This window comes from Lissotriton vulgaris, chromosome 12, assembly GCF_964263255.1.
Source record: "Lissotriton vulgaris chromosome 12, aLisVul1.2, whole genome shotgun sequence".
NCBI lineage: Eukaryota > Metazoa > Chordata > Amphibia > Caudata > Salamandridae > Lissotriton > Lissotriton vulgaris.
The window spans coordinates 36387286-36412112 of record NC_141700.1 but is presented as its reverse complement, the minus strand read 5'-3'; the positions used below and the strand labels follow the sequence as shown (position 1 = coordinate 36412112).

General features: G+C 48.5%; 1 protein-coding gene across 1 annotated transcript in view; it reads right to left on the bottom strand.

Moving 5' to 3' along the window:
- Positions 1–5791: 5791 nt before the first annotated feature.
- C12H19orf44 (chromosome 12 C19orf44 homolog) overlaps positions 5792–24827 on the bottom strand; it is a 39542-nt gene continuing 20506 nt past the window's right edge. The window contains exons 5-9 of the mRNA XM_086946923.1: positions 20640–20725; positions 13897–14422; positions 13059–13154; positions 8303–8469; positions 5792–7524 (exon numbers count right to left, since the gene is read on the bottom strand). Of these exons, the coding sequence (XP_086803049.1) occupies positions 7441–7524; positions 8303–8469; positions 13059–13154; positions 13897–14422; positions 20640–20725 (959 nt within the window). The 3' untranslated portion in view covers positions 5792–7440. The remainder of the gene's footprint in view (positions 7525–8302; positions 8470–13058; positions 13155–13896; positions 14423–20639; positions 20726–24827) is intronic.

Here is a 24827-nt window from a genome sequence, read left to right as displayed (position 1 = left end):
TCCGTCGTCGGCGTCGTGCGCCGTGATGACGTCGCTGGAGTATATAGACGCCGCCTCCGCGCGCTGACGTCAGTTCTTCTTTTTTCCGCGCCAGTGGACGCAGATCTGAAGAGCGGTACCCGGTCTTTTGACCAAGTTTATTACTAGTTATTTCTATCTTTGTGCCTGGTAGGATGCCTGGTTTCAAAAATTGTGACGGTTGTGACCGCACGATGTCGGTCACGGACCATCACCGACTCTGTCTCCGGTGCCTGGGCCCCGACGTCGACTCCTGTGTCGATTGCCGGGCTCTGACTAACAAAGCTAGGCGGGAGCGGTCCCGCAAGCTACTCGAGCTCCGGGTGTCGGCCCCGCGTCGAGAACGGTCTCGGTCCGGCCGGAGGTCCAGGGAGCGTTCGAGGGAGCGGTCGCGGAGCCGCGCCGGGCGCTCCGGAAGTCGACATCACTCGTCGAGTTCATCAGGTAAGAAACACAAGAAGTCGGGGCGTCGTCATCGTACCCCCGACGCTCGCGCGATGCAGCCGGGGGTTCGGGTGACCCCAACCCCGCGGCTCCGCGAGAGTCGCCAGCGCGGCCTGCCCCATACCCTCAGGTCCCTGGGCAAGGTGCGACGCCTGAGGAGATAGGGCCCTCATGGCCATGAGGAACGCCTCTATCTCCTCCGGCGGGTTCCACGGCGCCTACGGGCCCAGTGAATCCGTCCGGGGGCCCTAGCGGGTCAGCTGACCCTACCTCGATGCCGTCGGATGCTCCGGCGCCGCTGCCGATCCCGGCGCCGCTAGGGCCTTCGGGGTCGACGCCGGATGGACGTCCATCCAATCCAGCGCCGATTCCATCGGGGTTACCCCAGACGCCGCCTCCGCGCGACGCCGGTTCCTAGGTGCCGGCTTCGGGCGGCACCAGGGCTCCGGCTCCGGCGCCCCCATACCCTCACCGAATCCGGACGCGGAGTCGGACCGGCGTCGCACGACGCTGGGCTCGACGCCGATGGGGCCTGTCGACCCCGTGGAGCCGGTCTACATGGTTGACACCGACTATGGTGATGATGTGGAGTACGGTGAGGGCTGGGAGGGGTCTGAGGACCCTCTGTCACGTGAGTGTCAGTATGACATGGACTGGACAGGTGATTTGGGGGACGCCAGTGGTTTGGATGACTCTCCTAACCCTGGTTTTGTCTCTCCTCCTTCCGTGGCATCGGAGGAGGGAGCTGCCTATTCAGTGGTGTTGATGAGGGCTGCCAAGGCCTTAAACCTTGAGCTCCCCGTCGCGGCCGTGAGGCCTAACATCCTCACTGAGGTCTTCAAACCGCGGTCATGCCCACAGGAGCCTCTGCTGCCGTTTAACGAAGCCTTATCAGACGTTCTGTTGGGCACGTGGTCCAGTCCCTCTTCAGGTGCGCCTGTTGATCGGAACGTGGCCAGACGCCACCGTCCTTGTCCAGACGACCCCAAGTTCCTGTCCACCCACCCCACCCCTGAGAGTCTGGTGATCCAGGCCTCTACCTCCCAGTCCGCATTCCCGTCAGCCCCGCCCGATCGGGAATCCAAGAGGTATGACCAATATGGCAAGAAGGTCTTCTCGTCCCTGAGTTTAGGACTGCGGTCTTGCAACACCGCTTGCCTCTTGGGCCGCTACACCCACTCTGTGTGGGATATGGTCGCGGAGCTGCTGCCAGAATGCCCCATGGAGGTGCGGGCAAAACTCGGCAAAGCTGTAGCTGAGGGCCGAGATGCAGCTAGATATTCTATTCGATGTGGTCTTGATACGACCGACTCGCTAGGCAGAGCGATGTCCACGACGGTGGCGATTGGTCGCCACGCCTGGTTGAGATCCGCCAACTTCTCGGCAGATGTCCAGAATACTTTGATGGACATGCCGTTCGATGGCTGTCATCTGTTTGGTGACAAGGCGGACCACGCGCTGGAACGCTTCAAGGACTCCAGGGTCACAGCAAAGTCCTTGGGTCTCTCGACCCAGCGCCAGCAAACGGGTTCGTTTCGCTCCTTTCGTGGCCACGGAAGGGGCGCCCCCACACGTGCTGCCAGCCACGCACCGCAGCAATCATTTCAACGCGGTGGCGGCCGTGGAAACCGCCGTGGAGGCGGTCGGGGTCAACGGCGGGGTCAGGCCACATCTCCCCCCGCAGCATCTGCCTCCAAATCCTCCTAGTCCGTGCTTTCAGGCCCACGTGACGCCAGTGGGTGGCAGGGTTCGCCATCACCACGCCCGCTGGCGCACGATCACTTCGGACAGGTGGGTGCTGCAAATCGTCCGAAGGGGCTACTCCCTCCCCTTCGAGACCACTCCTCCAGCCATGCCACCGCAGAACCACCGTGTGTCGGGGGACCACTTGCAACTTCTGCAGGAGGAAGTTACGGCCCTCTTGGCCAAGGGGGCCATCAAGCGCTTTCCTGGGCCAGAAGTAGGACGTGGTTGCTATTCCCACTACTTCCTGGGACCCAAGAAGGACAAAGGGGGCCTACGTTCTATCTTGGATCTAAGGAACGTCAACGGCTTCCTCCGGAAGGAGAAGTTCAAGATGTTGACTTTGGCTCAGGTCTTGGCTGCCCTAGACCCGCAAGACTGGATGGTAGCGTTGGACTTGCAGGATGCGTATTTTCACATCCCCGTCCTGCCGGCCCACCGGCGTTACCTGCGGTTCACGGTAGGCCAGGAGCATTTTCAGTTTATCGTGCTCCCCTTCGGCCTTACCAGCGCCCCACGGGTGTTCACAAAGGTGTTGGCGGTGGTCGCAGCCCATCTGCGCAGGTTAGGGGTTTCAGTCTTCCCCTACCTAGACGACTGGTTGTTGAAGGCGGGCTCGCCCCAGACAGCCGTCCACCACCTCCAGATGACGGCAGACCTCTTGCACGGCCTGGGGTTCTCCATCAATGTGCCGAAATCACACCTGTGTCCCTCTCAAAAGCTCCTTTTCATCGGAGCGGTTCTGGACTCGGCGCAGTTTCGGGTTTATCCTCCAGAACGGCGGATCCGGGATATTCAGGCGTTGATTCCCATCTTTCAGCCGCTATCCCGGGTTTCGGTCAGGTTGACGCTGCGGCTGCTGGGGCTGATGGCTTCCTGCATCCTTCTGGTGCATCACGCCCGGTGGCGGATGCGGGCTCTGCAGAGGGACCTGAAGTTTCAGTGGGCCCAGCATCAGGGCAACTTGTCCGACCACGTCTTGATCTCGGAGGGCACTGCGAGACAACTGCAGTGGTGGCTTACGGACCGCGATTGGGTCAGGGGCAAGTCCCTCTCCCTTCCCCAACCGGAGCACGTTGTCGTGACGGACGCGTCCCTCCAGGGCTGGGGAGGCCACTTGGGAGAGGCGGAGATCAGAGGCATCTGGTCTCCGGCGGAGTCCCGGCTCCATATAAACCTGTTGGAGCTGCGGGCGATTCGTTAGCACTGAAGGCATTCCTCCCCTTTGTCAACGGGAGTGTAGTGCAGGTGTTCACGGACAACACCACCGCCATGTGGTACTGCAACAAACAAGGCGGGGTGGGGTCGTGGACCCTTTGCCAGGAGGCTCTGCGCCTCTGGCAATGGCTGGAACGTCAGGGCGTGACTCTGACGGTTCAACACCTGGCAGGTTCTCTGAACGCCAGGGCGGACGAACTCAGCCGTCGGTGCTCGATGGATCACGAATGGCGTCTGAACTCGGACGTGGCGCAAGGTCTCTTTCGGCAATGGGGAGAGCCTTGGTTAGATCTATTCGCCACAGAAGAGAACGCGCAATGTCATCAGTTCTGCGCGTTGGAGTTTCCAAGACGGCACTCGCACGGCGACGCCTTTCGGCGCGAGTGGAGTTGCGGTCTGTTATACGCCTTTCCGCCTATACCACTTCTGCCCAGAGTGCTGAAGAAGATCAGGCGCGACCGGGCCCAAGTTATTCTTGTGGCTCCGGACTGGGCTCGAAGGTACTGGTATCCCGAGCTACTCAGCATGTCAGTCGGTCCCCCGATCCGCCTGCCCCTTCAGGAGGACCTTCTGTCGCAGCAACAGGGGACGGTCCTCCACCCGAACCTGTCAAGTCTCCACCTCCATGCTTGGAGATTGAGCGGCGGCAGTTGAGACCATTTGACTTGCCTCCTGAAGTCTGTAATGTAATTCTGGCAGGCGTCCCTCCACCGAATCGGTATACGCCTGTCGGTGGAACAAGTTTGTGGCATGGTGCACAGCAAAGGCTGTGGATCCTCTTTCTGCCCCTCTCTCCGAGGTTCTTCTGTTCCTTCTCTCTCTTGCCCAGCAGGGCTCTGCTCTGGGCACTATCAAGGGCTACCTTTCTGCCCTTTCGGCCTTTCTTAGGCTTCCTGATCAGCCTTCTTTGTTCAAGTCCCCAATTGTAACGAGATTCTTGAAGGGCATCACACACATGTGTCCACCTGTTCCGTTTGTGATGCCTCAGTGGGACTTGAACCTGGTTCTAACCTTTTTAATGTGTGCTCCCTTTGAGCCCCTTCAATCTTGCCCTCTCCGTCTCCTGACTTTGAAGACGGCTTTCCTGGTTGCCATCACCTCTGCCAGGAGGGTGAGTGAGCTCCAGGCTCTTTCTGTCAAACCTCCTTTCTTGTCCATCCATCCTGACAAGGTGGTTCTGAGGACTAGACCTTCTTTCCTGCCCAAAGTAGTTTCTGCTTTCCATATCGGGCAGTCCATCACCCTCCCTTCCTTCTTCCCACCTCCGCATCCTTCAAAGGACAAAGAGCGGCCCCACCTCCGCATCCTTCAAAGGACAAAGAGCGGCTCCATCGTCTGGACCCAAAACGTGCGCTTTCATTTTACATGGATCGCACACGCCAGTTCCGGGTGGATGACCAACTGTTTGTTGGCTACGTGTGTGCGAAGAAGGGACGGGCGGTACATAAACGAACCATCTCGCGGTGGGTCGTTCTCTGCATCAAAGCGTGCTACTCTTTGGCTCGGAAGGAGCCTCCTGTTGGGCTGAGGGCCCATTCCACTCGGGCCACGGCGGCTACTACTGCCCTGGGCCGGGGAGTCCCCTTGCAGGACATTTATCAGGCGGCTACGTGGGCCTCGCTGCACACATTTGCGAGGCACTACTTCCTGGACAGTCAAGTCCGGAGGGATGGCTTCTTTGGCCGTTCGGTCCTCCAGGACTTTCTGGTGTAGGAATGTATTGGTTCGCAGACCCACCACCGGGGTTGGTATTGCTGGGGTATCTATTCTAAGGTAAGGAATCTAACACTAACGTGTTTCTTTCAGATGAACAAGTTACTTACCTTCGGTAACGATATATCTGTAAGAAACATTAGCTAGTGTTAGATTCCTTACCGAACCCACCCATCCTCCCCGTTCTGCGAACTGATACCTAGGGTTAAGGACATCCCTTTCAGGGCCCTAGTTTCAAAAGGCACCAGTGTTGGCTCTCTCATGGCTCTGCGTCTTCTGGCGCGGAAAAGCTGTGTGCAAAGAACTGACGTCAGCGCGCGGAGGCGGCGTCTATATACTCCAGCGACGTCATCACGACGCCGACGACGGACGCGGAGCTGCAGGAGACGTCTGCAGACGACGCCTACCGACGCGCAAGGGTACTGCTACGCAAAAGTTTCCGGATCCAGACTGACGCCTGGGGATATTCTAAGGTAAGGAATCTAACACTAACTAATGTTTCTTACAGATATATCGTTACCGAAGGTAAGTAACTTATTCGTCATGACCGTTTAATCCGAGTTTTGTTAATCACACAACACAAAGCTAAAATAATCACAGCAATCTTTGAAACGTTTTTAACACTGCACAGCTTTGTTTTTCTTCTAACTTCCCCTTTTTTTGCACATTACATTATTTACTGAATCCATTCACATAATTGGGTTTTATAAACCATGAATTTTTGTGCTCCCACCATGTTTAAAAATGCTCCTGCCTGTCTGGCTCTGGAAAATAACAAAGCTTCATTTGAATCTACTCTTCCGTTCCCAAAGACTGATGACCACCATATCGTCCCAGTACCTACAAAGCACTGTATCTAAATCCAGTGCAATATTGCATACTACATGTCAGTGGTTTCCTTGGGCTCTCACGAGGCTTTAGTACGAGCTGGTTAGGTCTGCTACCTTCTCCAAGCAGAAATCATTTTTAGAAGGCCTTTTTTAATATGGTTGCCGATAGCTCGCAGCCTGAGATGTAATTGTGCTATCTTTGTGCCTAAGATTTTATTTTGCACACAACATGCTACCAGTAAGCATTTATTTTTATAAAGTATGCTGCAACCAAAATACTCTTACAGGACAGAAATGGTCTGAGGGCTCCCGCATCAAGGTGGTAAACATTTGGGAAACTGAAACAAGTATGTAGATTTCAACTTCTCCCAAAAGGCAAGAGCATGTATGTATGCCTGTCTGATGGAGCTATTGGTTTAGGACAGCAATTGTTTGAGGACTAAGACTTTGCTTCCTTGAGGATCACTAGCGGGTTAGACCGTGCCCGATAAGGTTGATACAGAACTGCCAAAATCACTTGTAGCAACTTTAGACCTCTTAACTCTGGTGACTGCTGTTGGAGGTTTAAAACAATAAACAGAATAGTCTAATTATATGGTTCTTGCTTGATGTAAATTTTAACTTGATCCCCCCCGTCTTTACAATATTCGAAGCTTCAATCTCTCTTTCTCCCCCCTCCCCCCATAGATCTTAGAAATGACACGTGTATAGACAAACAATATTGCATGCATGTTCAAGAAGACCGTCTCAACAATTAGTACTGGTTCATGCCTGGTTGAGACGCAGGCTCTTGCTTGTCTAGATGGCAGAGTTCATTGCAGTTTAATTAGGTTTTTTCCTGTTGTAGATCCCGCTAAACCTATTCAACTAGAAGCTAACAGAATAAGGTCTTAACCTGTTCAATTTGTGAGAGGTGTGGTCTGGTGGAGTTCTGTTCTTTGCCGCACTGATTGATGCCCACAACACATTACTTTTGTTACCGCCATGAAAGGACTTCACCCTACCAAGATGAACTGATGTTGGATTATCATTGTGAGTCATTCCGTTATAAACTGGATTTTTCAGTTTGACTGCGTACATGCAATCCAAGGGATTTGTGAATCTACACTACTTTCAGATATTTTTGTAATGCCTTGGGAGTTGTGAGCAGCTGGGACTGATATAAGGACAATGAAATTTCAATTAAATAAATTATTTGTCCCAGTAGTTTAACATTCCACACAAAGCTTTACAGTTCAAGGGGTGAGAATAGGGACTTGAGCAATGTAGATCAGTTATTTCATCATACAGTTTAGACTCAGAAGTAGTTAAACCCACTTCATCTAGAGTTTTAGTCTAACATTTATGTGGGCAAACCTGTTTTCTTTACGGATCTGTGCCACTTGACTTTACTTTTAATACTGTTTGTCTGATGTGAACAGTACTATATGAGTTCAAGTCTCATTAATGAAGCAAATCCTTTATTTGTGTTTTATCACTGGCCTGCCCTCATTTCCTGGCGAACATCCTCCAGCGCTTGCTCTGGTGTCAGCGAAGGCGGCCTGTGTTTTCTAATATACTGCAAAACAAAAAGGATGGTTAGTGTGCTTTTTTCCCCACTAAGTTCAAGACTTGAAAAACTTTGCGCTATCAGAGAACCCACATCTCTTAATGTGCAAAGTGTTCAATAAAATGAACTCGTCATTTGTATCGTAGTAAAACACTTGAAGGCATTTGTGTGGTAAGAGACTGCAAAAGAATTCCAATAATGGTGATTCACACCTGAAGGTTGCAACAAATCTGTCGTTAATAGCAGACTGTGCTTGATCCATGACTCAAATACAACCCACCTAGAAATTACAAAACTGATCACTGTAAGGAAAATGGGGCCTCCAAAAAAAATGGTACGAGTTTGGAAGCACTGGGCCATGAAAATAAAGACAAAAAGTGGGCAGACCTAGAAAATGCTTCACGTGCAGTGACTCCAGTAACAGCATAAAATTGTATCGGGCAGAATTTTGGTTTAGATAAGGGTGGGAAATTTACATGGTGGGAGAAGGAGGATACTACCTTCCAAGCAAGTCATATACAACTGTATTAGAATGATCGCTTTTACGCCCTTTCCAAGGCTGTGATGCACTGGCATCGGATATGTGACCTGGGAACCTTCCCATCTGGATTGTAATCCCAGCTTTGACATTCATGCAAACGGGTAATCCTTGCCTTGACATTGCAATGTAAAACATTAGTGCGAATATATGTAGTGTAAATTACATGTAATGTTTCGTCATTGTATTCTTATTTTTGCTCCTGCCCATGAGCAAGGATAAGGGAAACATGCGCACAGAAGAAATTACCTCCTTGGTTTCCTCCAGTGTGATGTAGTGGTAGGATTCACTCTTCAAGGACTCCAGCGATGCCAAATGAAGATGGCGGCTCATTTCCACAAACTGCTGCGTCAACAGCAACTGTTGTTTTAACATGTCGTTCAAAGCGAACACAGCAGGGCTATAAGCAGTCATTGCTGCAAAAAGAGAATTACGTTAGGACAGCTTAATCACTTCAGAATCATACTTTAATTGTGGAAACATGCAGCAAAAGTATATTCCATGGTACGTTTGCCTATGTCTACAAGCTGCCAGAAATGTATCATAATTCAACATGAAATGATAATCATTACAAGTCTTTGAAACAGGCTTTGGAATAAGCTGCCCCTTCTAGTGATGGCAATGCAGGTTGCCTGTCTGCTTTTTTACAACCGACTAAGTAGGGCTTAGGAGAATGACCCTAATCATAAGGCCTGTGGAGGAGTTATGTTCTTTTAAAATAAATAATTAAAAGCAAATGGCAAAGGTAAGCCCGTCTACGCCCGTCCGCGCCCAGCGCCAGACCCCCTGGCCCCCGTACCTCCCACCCCACACGCATTACATACGATGCCACCAGCCTCCTAGCCCTTAACCCCGGCCGTCCCCCCAACTGCGTCCAAGCCGCTCCTGGACACACCCATGGACCCTTCTCTTGCAACTCCTGCAAGTTCGACGGCTCAAAGAACAACTCCTCATCTACGAACACACAACAGAGTTCTGACACCAACCACCTTAATTGCATCCTACTCAACACCCGCTCAGTCCACAGACACGCCATCGACCTCTGGAACCTACTATACACCATCTCTCCAGACGTCGCCTTCCTAACAGAAACATGGATGAACACATCCTCTGCCCCAGACATCACCATTGCCATCCCGGAAGACTACAAGATCATCCGTAAGAACCGTACCGACCAAACAGGAGGAGGCATCGCTATCGTCCATAAGAATTCCATCCGCATCACAACCAGCTCAGACGTCAACCTCGCTAGCGCAGAACACCTTCACTTCCAGATCCACACCGACCCCAAGACCACACTTAGAGGCACCCTCCTCTACAGGCCACCAGGACCCCGTGCTCAATTCAGTGACGAGATCACTGACTTTATCACCCCACACGTCCTTCCCTCCGAGGAATACATTCTATTGGGAGACCTCAACTTTCACCTGGAAAAGAACAATGACAGCAACGCCACCACCCTTCTGGACAATCTCGCCAACCTCGGACTCAAACAACTTGTCACTACCCCCACCCACATTGCAGGTCACACACTCGACCCACACTCGACCCTATCTTCACCTCCAGCAAACATGTCTCCTTCAGTCACACCACAGCTCTCCATTGGACGGACCACAGCTGCGTTCACTTTATCTACAATAAGACCACATCCCACAACTATCCTCAACCTACTCTGCGAAGAAACTGGAACAAAATCACCATCGACCAGATCTCCTCATCGCTTCTTCAAAACCTCCCCGCCCACTCCTCTAACCCCGACCAAGCAGCCATTAACCTCACTCAATGGCTAACCAACAGCGCCGACATCCTAGCACCGTTGAAAAAACGTCAAATCAAACTAGCCAGCAAATACGCCTCCTGGTTCAACGATGATCTTAAGAAATCCAAGAAACTCTGTCGCTCCCTCGAAAAGGCCTGGAAAAAAGACCCCAGTACCAGGGACGCCTTCAAAAACGCCACCCGCATACACCACCAACTAATCCGATCCGCCAAGAAAGCCACATTCAAAGACCGACTAGATAACGCCCACAACAGCAAAGAATTATTCAACATCGTCAAAGAATTTACCAACCCATCAGCCAACTCCATCACCCCCTCTCAAGCCCTCTGCGACTCCCTAGCTTCATTCTTCCACAACCAAATCGCGGACATCCACAACAGCTTCGACATCCGACCCGGAGACCAACCCACCCAACCTTCGGCAGGACCTTCACCCCCCTTGAACATCCTTAATGACTGGAACCCAATCTCCACTGAAGACACGATCCGCCTGATGAACTCCATCCACTCAGGATCCCCCACAGACCCATGCCCTCACCACATCTTCAACAAGGCAGACTCCATCATAGCACCACACCTCCGAGACATCATCAACCGCTCCCTCAACTCCGCCACCTTCCCGGAAAGTTGGAAACACGCCGAACTCAGCGCCCTTCTGAAAAAAACCACAGCGGACCCCACAGAACTCAAAAACTACCGCCCCATCTCTCTCCTTCCATTCCCGGCCAAAGTCATCGAGAAAGCTGTCAACAACCAGCTCGCCGCCTTCCTCGAATCGACCAAATCCCTCGACTCATCACAGAACGGCTTCCGAGCCAAACACAGCACTGAGACCGCACTCATCGCAGCAACAGACGACATTCGAACTCTACTGGACAATGGAGACACAGTTGCCCTCATCCTACTCGACCTCTCCGCTGCCTTCGACACAGTCTGTCATAGCACCCTTTTACAGCGCCTCAGAAAAGTCGGAATCCAAGGAAAAGCACTGGAATGGATCACCTCGTTCCTCACCGGAAGAACCCAGAGAGTCCGCCTCCCACCATTGAAGTCAGAGGCCACTGAAGTCATTTGCGGCGTGCCACAAGGATCGTCACTCAGCCCCACCCTCTTCAACATATACATGAGCCCCCTTGCGGCCATCGCTCACCAACACAACCTCAACATCATCTCCTACGCTGATGACACTCAACTGATCCTCTCACTCACCAAAGACCCTAACACCGCTAAAACCAACTTACACGAAGGAATGAAAGAAGTAGCCGAGTGGATGAAGCACAGCCGTCTGAAACTGAACTCAGACAAAACTGAAGTCCTCATCTTAGGCACCTCCCCCTCCGCCTGGGATGACTCTTGGTGGCCAGAGGCCCTTGGAAAAGCACCCATCCCGACGGACCACGCACAGAATCTGGGGGTCATCCTGGACTCCTCACTCTCGACGACCAGACAAGTCAACGCCGTTTCATCATCTTGCTTCAACATTCTTCGCATGCTCAAAAAAACATTTCGCTGGATCCCCACCGAAACTAGAAAAACGGTCACCCACGCACTGGCCACGAGCCGCCTGGACTACGGAAACACCCTAATAATAAAGAGCTTATAGAGCGCACAGTAACGCCATCTCGGCGTGTCCCCGCGCTAAGAGCTGCTAACGAACACCATAACAGAGCCTCTATCCCTACACAGTGTAGTCTCATGGTTACCCTATACGCCGGTACCACCGCAAAACTCCAGAAAAAACTCCAACGCATCCAGAACGCTTCAGCCAGGCTCATACTAGACATCCCGCGTAAAGAACACATCTCCGGTCACCTGAAAAACCTCCACTGGCTCCCCGTAAATAAGAGGATTACTTTCCGCCTCCTAACCCATGCACACAAAGCACTTTACGAACTTGGACCCGAATGCCTCAACACACGATTGTCCTTCTACACCCCATCCCGCCAGCTACGATCCTCCAACCAAGCCCTTGCCACTGTACCTCGCATCAACAAAACCACCATGGGCGGTAGATCCTTCTCCTTCCTGGCAGCTAAAACCTGGTACTCACTTCCCACTCACCTTCGCCTTACTCAGAACCACCTAGCATTCAGAAAGCAACTTAAAACTTGGATATTCGACAAGTAATTCCCCACCCTTCTTCAAGCGCCTTGAGACCCTATGGGTATGTAGCGCGCTATATAAATCTCTTGACTTGACTGGTGCATTGGAGAAGGCTGTGATGTGGAAAGGTGGCCACTGTGGAAAACAGACTGTTGACTTTCAATTCGATAATTTCCCAAAAAACCCTGAACTTTATACACAATTAGAATTGTTGACTTCATTTTTATCTTCTTATTTGCATGCCATTATAGAATGCATGTGAAAACATGGAAGTGTTGAGCATTTCTTTGAAAACAATGGAGTGGCTGCAGATACTAACATTAAAATTCTGTAATTCTCAGCTTCCACCAGCCTCAAGATGTGTAGAGATTTGTAGGGAAGTAAGAGAAGGGAAGAAAGTGGTCATGTGGGAGGGGGGATTCATTGTACCTACTGAACCACAGCTGTCCCAGTCAGAGGAGACCCAACAGGAGTGGCAACACAGGTACAACTGTCCTATGGCAGCTGCTGCTCTTTGTGAGCAACTCTGCCAGAGCGCAGCACGCTGGAACACATGGCCCTGGCAGGCGCGCTCATTGTTGGACACCAGGAGCCACAGAAGGAGGGGATGCTGCCATGGGCAGTGTTTGTTTCCTAAAACCCTCTTACTCAAGAGGTTTCTCAGAATATTCTGCCCTCATAGCAACGTTCTTGTAGTTCACTACAGAAGGCCACAGCAGCGAGAAAACCCTGCTGTCTGTAGAAGGGCTTTAGTGGCGCCTACACGCCACTACAGGGGGCTGGAGTGGGGGAACTCTATGTCACAACTTGGGAAGATGAACTGCTGGTATTGGCAACTGCTCCAACATGCTAAAGTTTCTCTTGCGGTGTCTCCTTGTTTTGTTTGGAAGGTTCGGACTCCTGCAGATGGAATGTATTAATAACGTGAGGAAGAAATTCCTAGTGACATTTCAGCATTGGAAACATGGGAGGTAATGGAAAGTGGGTGACACGACTACCCCCAAGACTTCTGTGAGCATTACACTACTCTTTGACACATCATTATCTTCCTTTACATTGCCAATGTTAGCCCAGTCCAGTCAAATCACTCAAACAATTCTACATTCTTGTATTAAATATTTACCTTCAACCGCATCGGGGCTTACAACGTGGTTAGCAATGGGAACAGGATCGATGTAGGCTTGTCCAAGAGCTGGACCAAGGACCGCCGGGCCCGCCACTGTGGAAAGATTCACAGAAGGGATGAATCTCATGGTTTGCTAGGGAGTCGGCAGAAGGACCTCCTGCTGCAAATGCAGCCCCCGTCTTAAGCACTCCGCATCCCTAGCTGGAAACTTGCAAACCCCAAGAGTTAACTTTTTCCATAAACGTATTCTGTCAGGTTACAGATCCTTCTCAAATTTTCATTCTACAATATAAAAAACTCTAGGTGTTTAAAATAAATAGTACATTTGGGAAATTTTTTAAAACCAAAGTTGAAACTATGGCGAGAAGAATGTCTGTCCCATGAAGCCTACATAGCTACTACATCCCCATGTTACTGTTATCGTTCAGAGTACCACTTGTTAATTTCATGTTTTATTTTCACTTGTGTTCTGTGTAAAGCACTCTAGTAACTTCTGTTGCAGGAGTGTTTTTTAATAAATATGATTAAGTAAGCAAATCATTATACTCATTCTAATTTACACTAGGCCACTCTATCACATTTTAACATTGAATCTTTGTTGCTTCTTGAGATCAAGTGTCCGCTGCACAGTCTTGCATGTAGCAATTAACCTATTTGATCTTATTTCTGTCCTCGAACCAGCAGTGCTTTGAAGTTTCTATGGTGTATACTTTTGTGAATTTAGAAATGTACTTATTCTTTGCTAAATAGGAAAGTTCCAAAGAGTTAAAGAGTCCAATGAAACTGACTTAGGGTTAAAAAAAATTCTCATATGTTAATCTCCTTTAATACTTACGGTTTGACCAGTGATAGATGAAAGCTGGGTCGCTTGTCTGAACAGACACTTCTTTAACCGTGCCTTTTGTTTTACTCTCTCCTCGCCTCTTTTTGGGATACAAAGGGCTGGTGTGAACCGGTAACTTGGATGTTCGAGATGATGAATCTGTTCCTGAGGAGTCAGAGTAGCTGGATGGGTGTGACATGGTTTCCTCAGAGTCCGTGTCCTTGGTAACTGCAGTATGGGTGGATTTTTCAAAATCATCGGAATAGGCAGTCCGTGCCGTGCTTTCGCCTTGCAGGGAAGAAGTGTCTCCTGGGCCTGAAAACCTGATCCTTGTTCGGGGGGTAGAGTCTATATTTAAATGCTCTGAGATTTCCATGTCATTGTCGGTCTCTGTTGCAATTTCACTTGCTGAATCTGTGTCCTGGGTTGCCTCTCTGCCAAATCTCACAAAATCTTCTTTTGGAAGTTGAATGTCTGTATCTTCCAAAGATTGGATAGTTTGGTTTTTTTGTGCTCTTGTTGATGGCTTTTTTTCTTTCTGAAATAGCAACAATATTACTATTAACCTAGGTTTACCCTGTATAGTAAATAACGAATAATCTAACATAACCTCATACACCACAACAGAAAAGTGCCCTTGTCCAGAGAGGGAACTATTGCTTTTAAGGAATGTGCGTGTGAACTGGTAGCTAAATTGTCGTAAACAGTGGTAAATGTAGTATAACAAACCCATCTTTCCTTAACAATTTACAAATTTGGTGGGTTCAGCCTTTTAGAAAGATTGAGTAGTCACATGTCCATGCTGAGATAGAAGAAGAGAGGTTACGACAACCTAGCTGACCTATTTCACAAAGAACTATATTACGTTCCAGGAGATACAAAAACATTTGAGTGTGGTTGCCAGCCAATTCGTGCAGTTCGCTAAGGTAACTGAAATGTGACATCTGGGCAGGTTTCCTACCGGCTCTGGCCGAGATGGACATATTTGAAGTCATATTAGATATGGGATCAACTTGGGGGTTTGTGTCTTAAATCTCAGATACCATATGAAGACATGGTTTCCAAATGTTTTGAAAGCAGGATCGTGATGGGAGGAGGACACACAAGAACCTTTGTTGGACGGGGAGTAGCATGTGCCCAGGTGAGGGAGGTTTACAGTAATGCTAGGTTCAAACTGTTACACTTTCATGTGTTGTATCATACTTACCTCACACCATCATGTTTTACCTGACCAGACCTGACATAAGCCCTGAATGTAAAATGCTAGTGTGGCTTTGCTCCATATGGTTTGGAGTCGTGTTTAGGTGGAACAATACTGGGGGGAGTTCATGGGGGGAGTTCATAGGGAGAATGAAGGAAGTTTCAGCGATTCTTATAAAAATGCCAATAAATAATACTCTTCTAGGAGCTCTACCCTCCCCCAAAAAATAAAAAGCAGAAGTTACCTTCTATTGTTAGGGCTGCTAGTAGATAAAACATGACTAACCATATGTTGTTTGGCAAATAACGTTCCAAAGGTGCAGGCCTTGATTAGGGATGTAGCTAGCTCCGCACTAGCGGAGGAGAGGCATATGAAAGAAGTGCAATGGGCTGAAATGTTAGACACGATGGTCACCTCTTTGTTAGCGGATTTGGCCTCAGAAGACATCATCAATCAATCATGGTATTTGTAAAGCGCGCTACTCACCCGGGTGGGTCTCAAGGCGCTGGGGGAGAGGGGTATGTTACTGCTCGAACAGCCAGGTCTTGAGCTGCTTCCTGAAGGAGAGATGGTCTTGGGTTCGCCGAAGGTGGGTGGGTGGGGAGGGAGTTCCAAGTCTTGGCTGCCAGGTAGGAGAAGGATCTTCCTCCGGCAGTGGCTCTGCGGATGCGTGGTACGGTGGCAAGGGCATGCCTGGCCAATCGTAGCTGGCGGGTGAGTGTGTAGAAGGTCATGCGGTCGTTGAGGTACTTGGGGCCCAGGTCGTGGATAGCCTTGTGTGCGTGGGTGAAGAGTCTGAACGTGATTCTCTTGCTGACGGGGAGCCACTGCAGGTCTCTCAGGTGTCCGGTGATGTGGCTTTGTCAGGGGATGTCCAGGATGAGTCGTGTGGAGGCGTCTGGATGCGTTGGGAGTCTTTTTTTAAGTTTGGCTGTGGTTCCGGCGTAGAGGGTGTTCCCGTAGTCCAGTCGGCTGGTGACGAGTGCCTGGGTAACTGTCTTCCTGGTTTCTGTGGGGATCCATCTGAAGATCTTGCGGAGCATGCACAGGGTGTTGAAGCATGCTGAGGAAACGCCGTTTACTTGACTAGTCATCGAGAGGGAGAAGTCCAGGATGAAGCCCAGTTTGTGTGCGTGGTCCTTTGGCTTGGGAGCGGTGCCCAGGGCAGGGAGCCACCAGGAGTCGTCCCAGGCGGAGGGTGATGATCCCAAGATGAGGACTTCCGATAAGGAGCATCACGGTACCACTGATTCAATCACATCCACTCTAATTGCTTTGTGAGTTACACAGTGTGGTGTTTAGACGTCTCAAAAGTACAAACCACTGGATACATTGGTGGACCTAACTTTAACCCTTACATGTAGTGCGTAGTCCTGTGAAGAAACATGTGTTCCTCCAGTTGGAAAATATCTTTGCCTATGGTATGCCCACCTCAAAGGAAACTGTGTACAGAAGTGACAATAGTTGTACTTGATGGTGGCTTGCCATGTATTGTTCGTATGTTGTATGCCCAACGGTTTTATTCTTGTTTGAGTATGAATGAATGAATCGAATCTTATCATGCGCGACCTTAGCCCAATGGGCGTCAAGGCGCCTAAGTCAAATATCGCAGCAGAATCCCCCATTCTACAGCCTTCTCTCATTGGTAAGCCCTCTTGAAAAGGCAGGTTTTAAGAGCCTTTTTAAATGTCTCAATTGAGGGAAGGGTTTTTATTTGGATAGGGGTAGAATTCCAGAGCTTCGGGGCAACCACGGAAAAAGCTCTGGCGCCCCATCTGGCTAATTTAACACGTGGAACAACCAGCTGACAGAGTCCCGAGGAATGAAGATCTCGTGTGGGGACATAGCACGTGAGAAGGGAGCCAATGGCGCTCGAGGGGCCTTCTGCCAAAGCTCTGTAAACCAAGCACAGAATTTTGAAAGAAATTCTGTGGTGGACAGGGAGCCAATGAAGTTCTTTCCTGGCTGCAGTAGCGGAGGAGGATTTAGGGAGGGCCAGGACAAACCGAGCTGCAGCATTCTGCACTATCTGCAGTCGGTGAACAAGACTTTTATTGGCTTCCATGTACAGAGAATTACAATAGTCTAACCTTGATCCTACCAAGGCAACTGCAACCTGTTTACGAGCCTGGGGGGAAAGATACCCATGGATTTTATTGAGTATCCTAATCACACCCCAGCAGGTGGCCACGGTCCTGTTGGCTTGAAGGGTCATAGAGAGCGAGGTATCGAATATTACGCCCAGATTGGGAGGGAGTGGGGCAGATGCCAAGAGAAGGTGGCCACCACTCATCAGACCAAGCATCTTGGTCCTTCCCAAAAATCAACACCTCCGAACCATGTTGCGTGTTGTCAAGGTATCCGGATGACTCAAGGAAAGAAGACAGATGAAAATTAAGATGCGCCTCAAGCATCTTGGCGGGGGCAGGAAGAAGGGAGATCGGCCTAAAGTTTTTCAAAAGGGCCGGATCGAGGGAGGGCTTCTTGAGGAGAGGCTTCACAATAGCCTTCTTCCATACAGATGGAAAAGAACCCTGAATAATAGCCTTATTCATTATCTCAAGCATAGGGGTAAGAAGGCAGTTTCTACACTCTAAGTTTTTTCAGAGGTAGAGGATCCAGGGGGGAAGCAGATTTAGTCTTATCCAGCAACAGGTTCCGTCCCTCCAAGGATAAAGAAGGAAATTCTACAAGGGAACGGGAAGGGTCTGTACCTAGGGAGTCAAGGCTGGAAATGACAGGAGGAACGATTTGGTCCAGCGCTTGGCACTGGGCTTCCAAAGAGGTATGTATATCAAGAATTTTATTATGAAAGAAGTCGGAGATGTTATTACAAAGTTCTTGCGAACTGACTACGGGATCTGGTAGTTGCAGGGAGCATAAGGTGTCAGCTATTTTAAAGAGCTCCCTAGAGGAGGAGAGGGAGCTTATGAGGTTGGAGAAGTACTCCTGCTTCTCTGTCACCACTCTCCGTTTATATTCCCGCAGTGCAGACTTGTGGGCCTCACGGTCGTTAGGGTCCCAAGATTTCCTCCAGTTTCTCTCACTACTCCTACATCCCTGCCTCAAGAGTCGCAACTGATCAGAAAACCAAGGTGCCGTAGGTTTCCAGCGAGCAACATAGCGCAGAGATGAGGGGGCAAGTTGTTCCACTGCATTAGCAATAGAATCCATCGGGTCTTGAGCTGCAACATCTGCGTCTTTTAAAGATAATGAGTCGGAGGTAGAGACAAAAGGAGCAAGGGCCTCGTCCGAGATTTTCCTAAAGTTTCGCCTCAGAATAAATGGAGGGGTTTCTATATTGATAGAGCATGTAGCAGGAAGAGAAAGTTCCAGTGGCACGACAAAATGATCAGTCCATACCAGAGGTAGTGGGGGCCCAATAGAAAGCCTGGCGTCGTTAGAAAATACCCCATAAAGTATATGCCCAGCCCAGGACTGTTAACAAGCTGGGCAAGATCACATGCTCCTAGCGAATCGACAAGAGATATAGTGTCCTTTGAGTTAGCCTCATCCAAATGAAATTTGAAATCACCTAGAATGGTAAAGGCGGCTTTTCCAAAATAGGGTTCCAATAGTGTCAGTAGTTCTGATGGGAAACTGGCTCTAAGACCAGGGGGCCTGTATACCAAAATCCCTGAGAAAGAGACCGATGGAGAGAGGGTAATACAGAAATATAGGGCTTCGAACCGATCTGAGGGCATTGAAATAGATTTTGTCAGGCAGGGAAAGGAGGATTTAAGAAGAATGGCGAGACCTCCTCCTCTGCGTAGAGGTCTATCCTGCCTGTAAAGAGAATACCCATCAGGGATGGCCAAAATCAAGTCATGTCCTGAGGTATCTGAAGCCCAGGTCTCTGTAATGAGTACAGGGGGTGTGCATGTGGGCCGTCTCCACAAACCCCACTCGGGGCAACTATTGCAAAGTTCAGTATTCTGCTGCCACAGAAAGAAGGTCTCTGATAATTCATGAGCTATCTCTCAGCCATAAAATACATACAGGGACACCAAATGACTGACCTGCAAGAACGTCACACCTGAAATCCTACTAGAATGTTCCAAGCACACTTTATTGAAAATTGTGGCAGCATATCTTCCCCCTCACCAAGTCCACCCTGAGGTCAAAACCCTGACAGTCCTATTAAAAAAAAAAATCACAAACAGGAACGACGATATACTTTGAGTTACTCAAAGCTGGTACTTCATGTCATTGTTCATGGAGAAAGACAGCTACATTGAACTAGCGTTCATGGTGGTTGATCAAATAGGGAAACAAACTCTTTTTATGTGTACACTAAAATCGAATTCATTTGAACTAAAACACCAAAATGCTGCGGGAATACCAGCAAGAGTTACAAATTATCCTAGTCCACCCCAAATTCTGGAAAACTAAATTTCCTCAAAAGCGTAATTGTTATTGACAATATCTTTCATGGCCTTCCATCTAAAAACCAACAGAGAATCCCTGTCGGGGTTCCCCAACAGGTTCAAGCTCTATGTACCACACTGAGCCTCTGCACAGTAATCCACAGCAGAGACACTATGATGCAAGAAAAAAACTCACTAAGCACAGAAATTTAGTGCACGGAGTCAGGAATATTTGTCTATCCTCCAATCAAGTAGAATCCAAATCCAAACACCCTCAATTCTAGTAAAAAGTGAATCCTCCTCATCCAACAAAATAGGAGGTAATACAGCAGAACGAATAATTCTCCATCATGAACATCTTCACAGAGGTTTTGTACACCACTTGTAAAATGCAGGAAATCTTTATTTTAGAGTGAAAACATTATATACAAAATTTAATTAGGTCACCTTTGGCTGCCCAGTCTCATTGGAAAAAGATGGTTTTATTGCGGTGTATTGTAAAGGGGACCGTGCAGGTACCTAGAACAGATACCCTCTATGCTTACATTCTCTATAAATGCAAATTATTGAGTTTATTTTTGAACTTTTCAGAGTTAAATGATATCATTGTTTCAGACTTTTTTACTGAATGAATATAAATTTTTTTTAAACTACAAACTGGAATAAAAAGTGAAATAAACCTGTGACTTAGTTTAAGAAACTCATTTCTCGTTGTTAAAAATGGATGGTTAGTCAGAAACCCTATTAAAGAGGAAGTGGGCACTGTCTATTTAAGGGAGCAATCTACTAGATGTGCTTAAAGCAGGTCACTTTTTGTCTGGTGTAACTAAAAGCACTCGTCCTCTTGTTATTTCCAATTGTTTTTGTACAACTGCAAGCTATGTTCCGAGATATTCGGGTGTATTCACGTGTGGTTTCCATGCGGATAAATTCTACAATGTTTACTCTGATTCCTAGAACGACAAAATGCCTTTACACAGCCTATAAATCCATTGTTCCTTTGCGTAAGTCACCCCGTCCATCTGTGCCTCAGTAGTCAATCCTGAAGGGCCCTTATCCCCAAAAGAAGACCAACACACATAACAGATGCCCAAATCGGATATTTTAATGTCGATCTCAGAAAAGGGAAATTTGAATTTTATGTTAGACTAGAATGATGTGAAAAGACAACCAAAATAGATACTTACTTTTTGGGTCTTCTCCAGCTCTCTTGGTGTGTCCGACTGGATGTTCGGTGCTAAATCATCAAGGCTCAGAATGTTCACCTTAAAATCTGAAAATGATAAGTATTGGCATGGGTGAGGCAGGTGCTCGTGTACGTATACCGGACTGTGTGTGCTAAATTCTAGTCATTGGTAGACACCGACTAGAGACCTATCATGGTCAGAATGTGTAGAATAACACATGAAAAGATCACCAAATCAAGAGCTGTCAAAGGAAAAGGAAACAGTTACTTACCAGTAACAGTGGCTTTGCATCTAGAGCAACGTCTAGCTAAACATGTTGCAAGTGCTCCTCATTTCTCCTGATTGGGGTCAGAGAAGCATCTTGTTTAAATGAATAATAAATAATTGTAGGTGTTAACCATAGGTTGAGGCAGGACGACGCTGTATGATGCTGACCCGAATCCAACGATGTCCCCATACTGTAGAAACCATCTTCAGTGTTTTCCTCCAAAGGCCCACCAAAGTGCTTTGTAATGCCAGAGCACGGGTGATCAACAATGACTCTCCACCAAGGGGCAAGCAGGTGGCTTCAGCACTGGAAACCTGTTGTATGGACTGTTCATGGTTTCATCCCTGAAGAAAGTAAGCTATTTATCTGTGGATTTAAATGAATTAAGAGCACTATAACTCATGGCTCTGTTCTCCCAAGAGCCACATGCGCACCCACTCATCATTAAGAACCAAGCACCGAGTCGAAAGGAAGTAGGTGGATTGTGCTTACAAATGCGTCGCCTGTTTGCATTTCTGCAAATGGGAAGCAATTTTTCGTGGCTGCGCGACCCATTAAAGCTGGCGTGGAGCACTCATCGTGTCAGAGTACTTCAGGGCTCAGGCGTTTGTGACAAGCATCCTCTGGCATTGAAGTGCAGGTTCAGGTTGCCACTGGAATTGACTGGGCTGATATGGAATCTCAAAAGTATTATTGCAGCCACTGGGTTTTAACAAACACCTTTGGTGCACTATCCCAAGGCATACAACAACAACAACAAAAATCACTGCAAATACATTTCTAGTATTGCTTCAGCACAACCATAAAAGGGAGTGCCGCAATTACAATTTCAGAATTGAATGAGAAATTTTATTCGTGGAAAAAGTAATATTTTTAGGGATTGTAATGGAATTATGCCATAGCTTTTACTTTCAACATAAAATAGGGAAAACTTCCCAGAGGAAGAACACCTCGTGTCTAAGTGAGACAGGACTTGACTTAAAACAGGTTCCATATTTTAAGATTTCAAGCCATATTCTCCAGGCTTCTCTCAGCTTCGCTGATGCTCTCATATAAGTATATAATAATGCAAAAAAAAAAAAAATCTGTCAAAACAAGACCATCTCTGCAGGCAGATAAGAAAATTAACTAATGTCTCCGAATCGCTTTTGTAGAGCAACTGCTCTTAAAGGGCCATCCTCTGTGGAGAAAGCAACAGGCCTCTCCTGCACCACTAACGCCACCACTAAGCATTCCAAAATGTTCTTTCTTTGATGAAGTCAGCTTGAATGTTGATACCTACTATAAGATCATTCACTAAATGGTCCACGCCCTTCAATGAATGTTGGGGAACACACACTGTATGATTCAGACGATCATGACACGCAAACGAGGTATAATGGCTTCCCTAGTCTTCAATGCTTGATTTTGCTCGCTAGAAAGTGTCACTCAGTAGTAGAAATGTCGATCATGATTACACTAAAATTAGGAAAATGCCACACATACGAATCTGAAACGTTGGCAGCTAGGGACTCCAAATGAAAATGTCATCAAAGTTTGTCTGCAAGCCAGTGTTCAGGGATGGGGCAGTAGTTTGTCCTCCCTGGTAAGAGCTATTTCACGTTGTACGGTCATTCTGTACCATGTGAACGGTCGGGCAACACCTATGTGGTTAATATAAATGTCCTACTCTTGAAGAACTGTCTCAGGATTTGAAGAACAAAGATAAAGAATTAGATGGGACCAATGTTTCTTTGGGTTGCAAGCGCTCCTGGAATCTGTAAAGAATGAAGGATACAGTGTACTATATCCATGCAGTGCAAAAATGTATGTCCCAAAAAAGAGGTTTACAGAGGGTTCTCACTTCGTTCATGGGGGCATGTCAAAAGGTATGTTGGCACACTTTACAAATCAATCTGACTTGGTCAGGTCGGGGCACCAGCATGCCATTCTTCGAGCATATCAGTAGAGTGTGAGAGCAGCTCCCTGTAGGAAGCTGGCTCTGCATATGGTATTACCACGGGGTGGTTATACTCTGCACAGAGTCCAGGGCTTCCCCAAGAGTGCATTTCTCAATACAAAACCCAAAGTGCTCTATTAGTGGTAGTGTGTGCGAGCAGCCTTAAGCCCAACGCAGAGGAGTGTAGAACACTTATTGCACAGCAGTGATCAATAATGGACACATGACTCAGGAAGTTGATCCAGACTAATTTTAGAAAAATATACTTTATTTATATTTTATTTTAAGACCAAGATCTTCACAATAAGGCAAGTACGTTTTTAAATAAAAGTACTTTTCACTTTGAAAAATAGACACTTAGAAACTTTTTAGCACAGTTCAATGTAATCCTATGCATTGGGGAAAACAATATCGTGATTAAACAGGTAAGTAAGGCAGTTATAATCCCAGTCTTCTGAACCAAAAGTCGGCAAGGGTCAGGTGAGTACCAAAACTGTGTTCTCCAGAGGAGACTGGGGCTGCCTGGAGTCACACTGCTTGCAGGTAGGTAAATCGGTTGTGGGGGCCAAGCTTTTGGGGTAAGGTTACGCACTGGGGGGAGGCACACAGCAGCAACAAACATACACCACCAGAGGCTGGGTGCAGGGTACAATTTCGACTTTGGCCGCCCAATGCTGTTCAATGGGGATTCTTTTGACAAACGGGCTGCAGGCGTGGCACCGGAGTTTGCAGGGGGGAGACCGACAAAGGCAGAGGTAAATAGAGATGCAGGGCTTTGTAGGGGTACTGTTTGTTCTGCTCACCAAGGCCCAGGGGCTTCGGGTGCAGAGGAGCCTTTCGACGTCTTCCTACTGGAACCGGTCGTGGTAAAGGGAAGCCTTTGGATTCGCACTGCAAGTGCCACCATGGAGATCAGGAGGGGTCATCCAGCACTGGGCGTGAGGTCAGGATCGCTGGGGGGACTTCACTGCACAGATGAGCAACTCAGACCGTGGGCGTCTGGTTTAGAATGGGATGGAGACATGGATCCGGGGTCCTTGGAACTTGTTTCTTCTTGGACAGGTCTGCTGTCCACAAGAGATTGGAGTATTATTTGCAGGCAGCAATCTTCCCAGGGTTTTCAGAGGTCGCTGACTGCAAGACTGGTCGCAGGTTTGAAGAAGCTGGAAACAAGCCGGTAGGGCTGGGGCCAAGGCAGTCGTCATATTCAGCCTTTTCTGCCGGGTCATCTTTTTGCTTCTTAGGACATCGCAGCTCTAGTTTCTAGGCCTGAGAGAGCCACCTAAATACTAGATTTAGGGGTGTAGCAGGTAAGATCAATGGATACCTACACTGGGTGACTACATCCTATATTATGCCACACTCCATTTGGAGAGGGCATAAACCTAGACCGGATTGAAGGGTTCTCCCCATCTTCAAGATGGCAACTGAAAGTTGTGCTTTACGTCGCTTCTCCCACCTTAGTTGTGGAGTTGGCACACCCCATATTCTTCTACGTTTTCCTGCCCAGTGTGGGGATGTAAACCAAGCTCTGCCATATGCTGCTAGCAGCAGAGGCTGGGGGTCCCATTACAAAGGCGGGCCTTTGAAGCTTCCCTCTTCGAGCATTGGCCCATCCTGGGGGAGGAGTCAAGACACCTATGCCCAGGATGTGCATTGTTTTTATGTCCCAGAGAGCTGGGGCTCTCTACCCAGGAGTCCAAAAACCTGTCTGGTGCTGGCTGCCTACAGCCGGTATGGGACCCCACCAGGGTTGGTAGGAATTCAGGGGGCACCTCTGAGGTGCACTCTGGATACATGGGACAATACATCCTACAATGGCATCAATGTGGCTTTATTGAAAGGAGTCGTTTGGTACTGAACACTCCTGTGTTCAGTGCAGCCATCATGGTGCTGTGGAACTAGAGTTGTTGGGTTCCCAGCCCATGCACTATCTAAGGCTTCACTGGCATTTAAAATATTAAGGAATATACCCTAATAG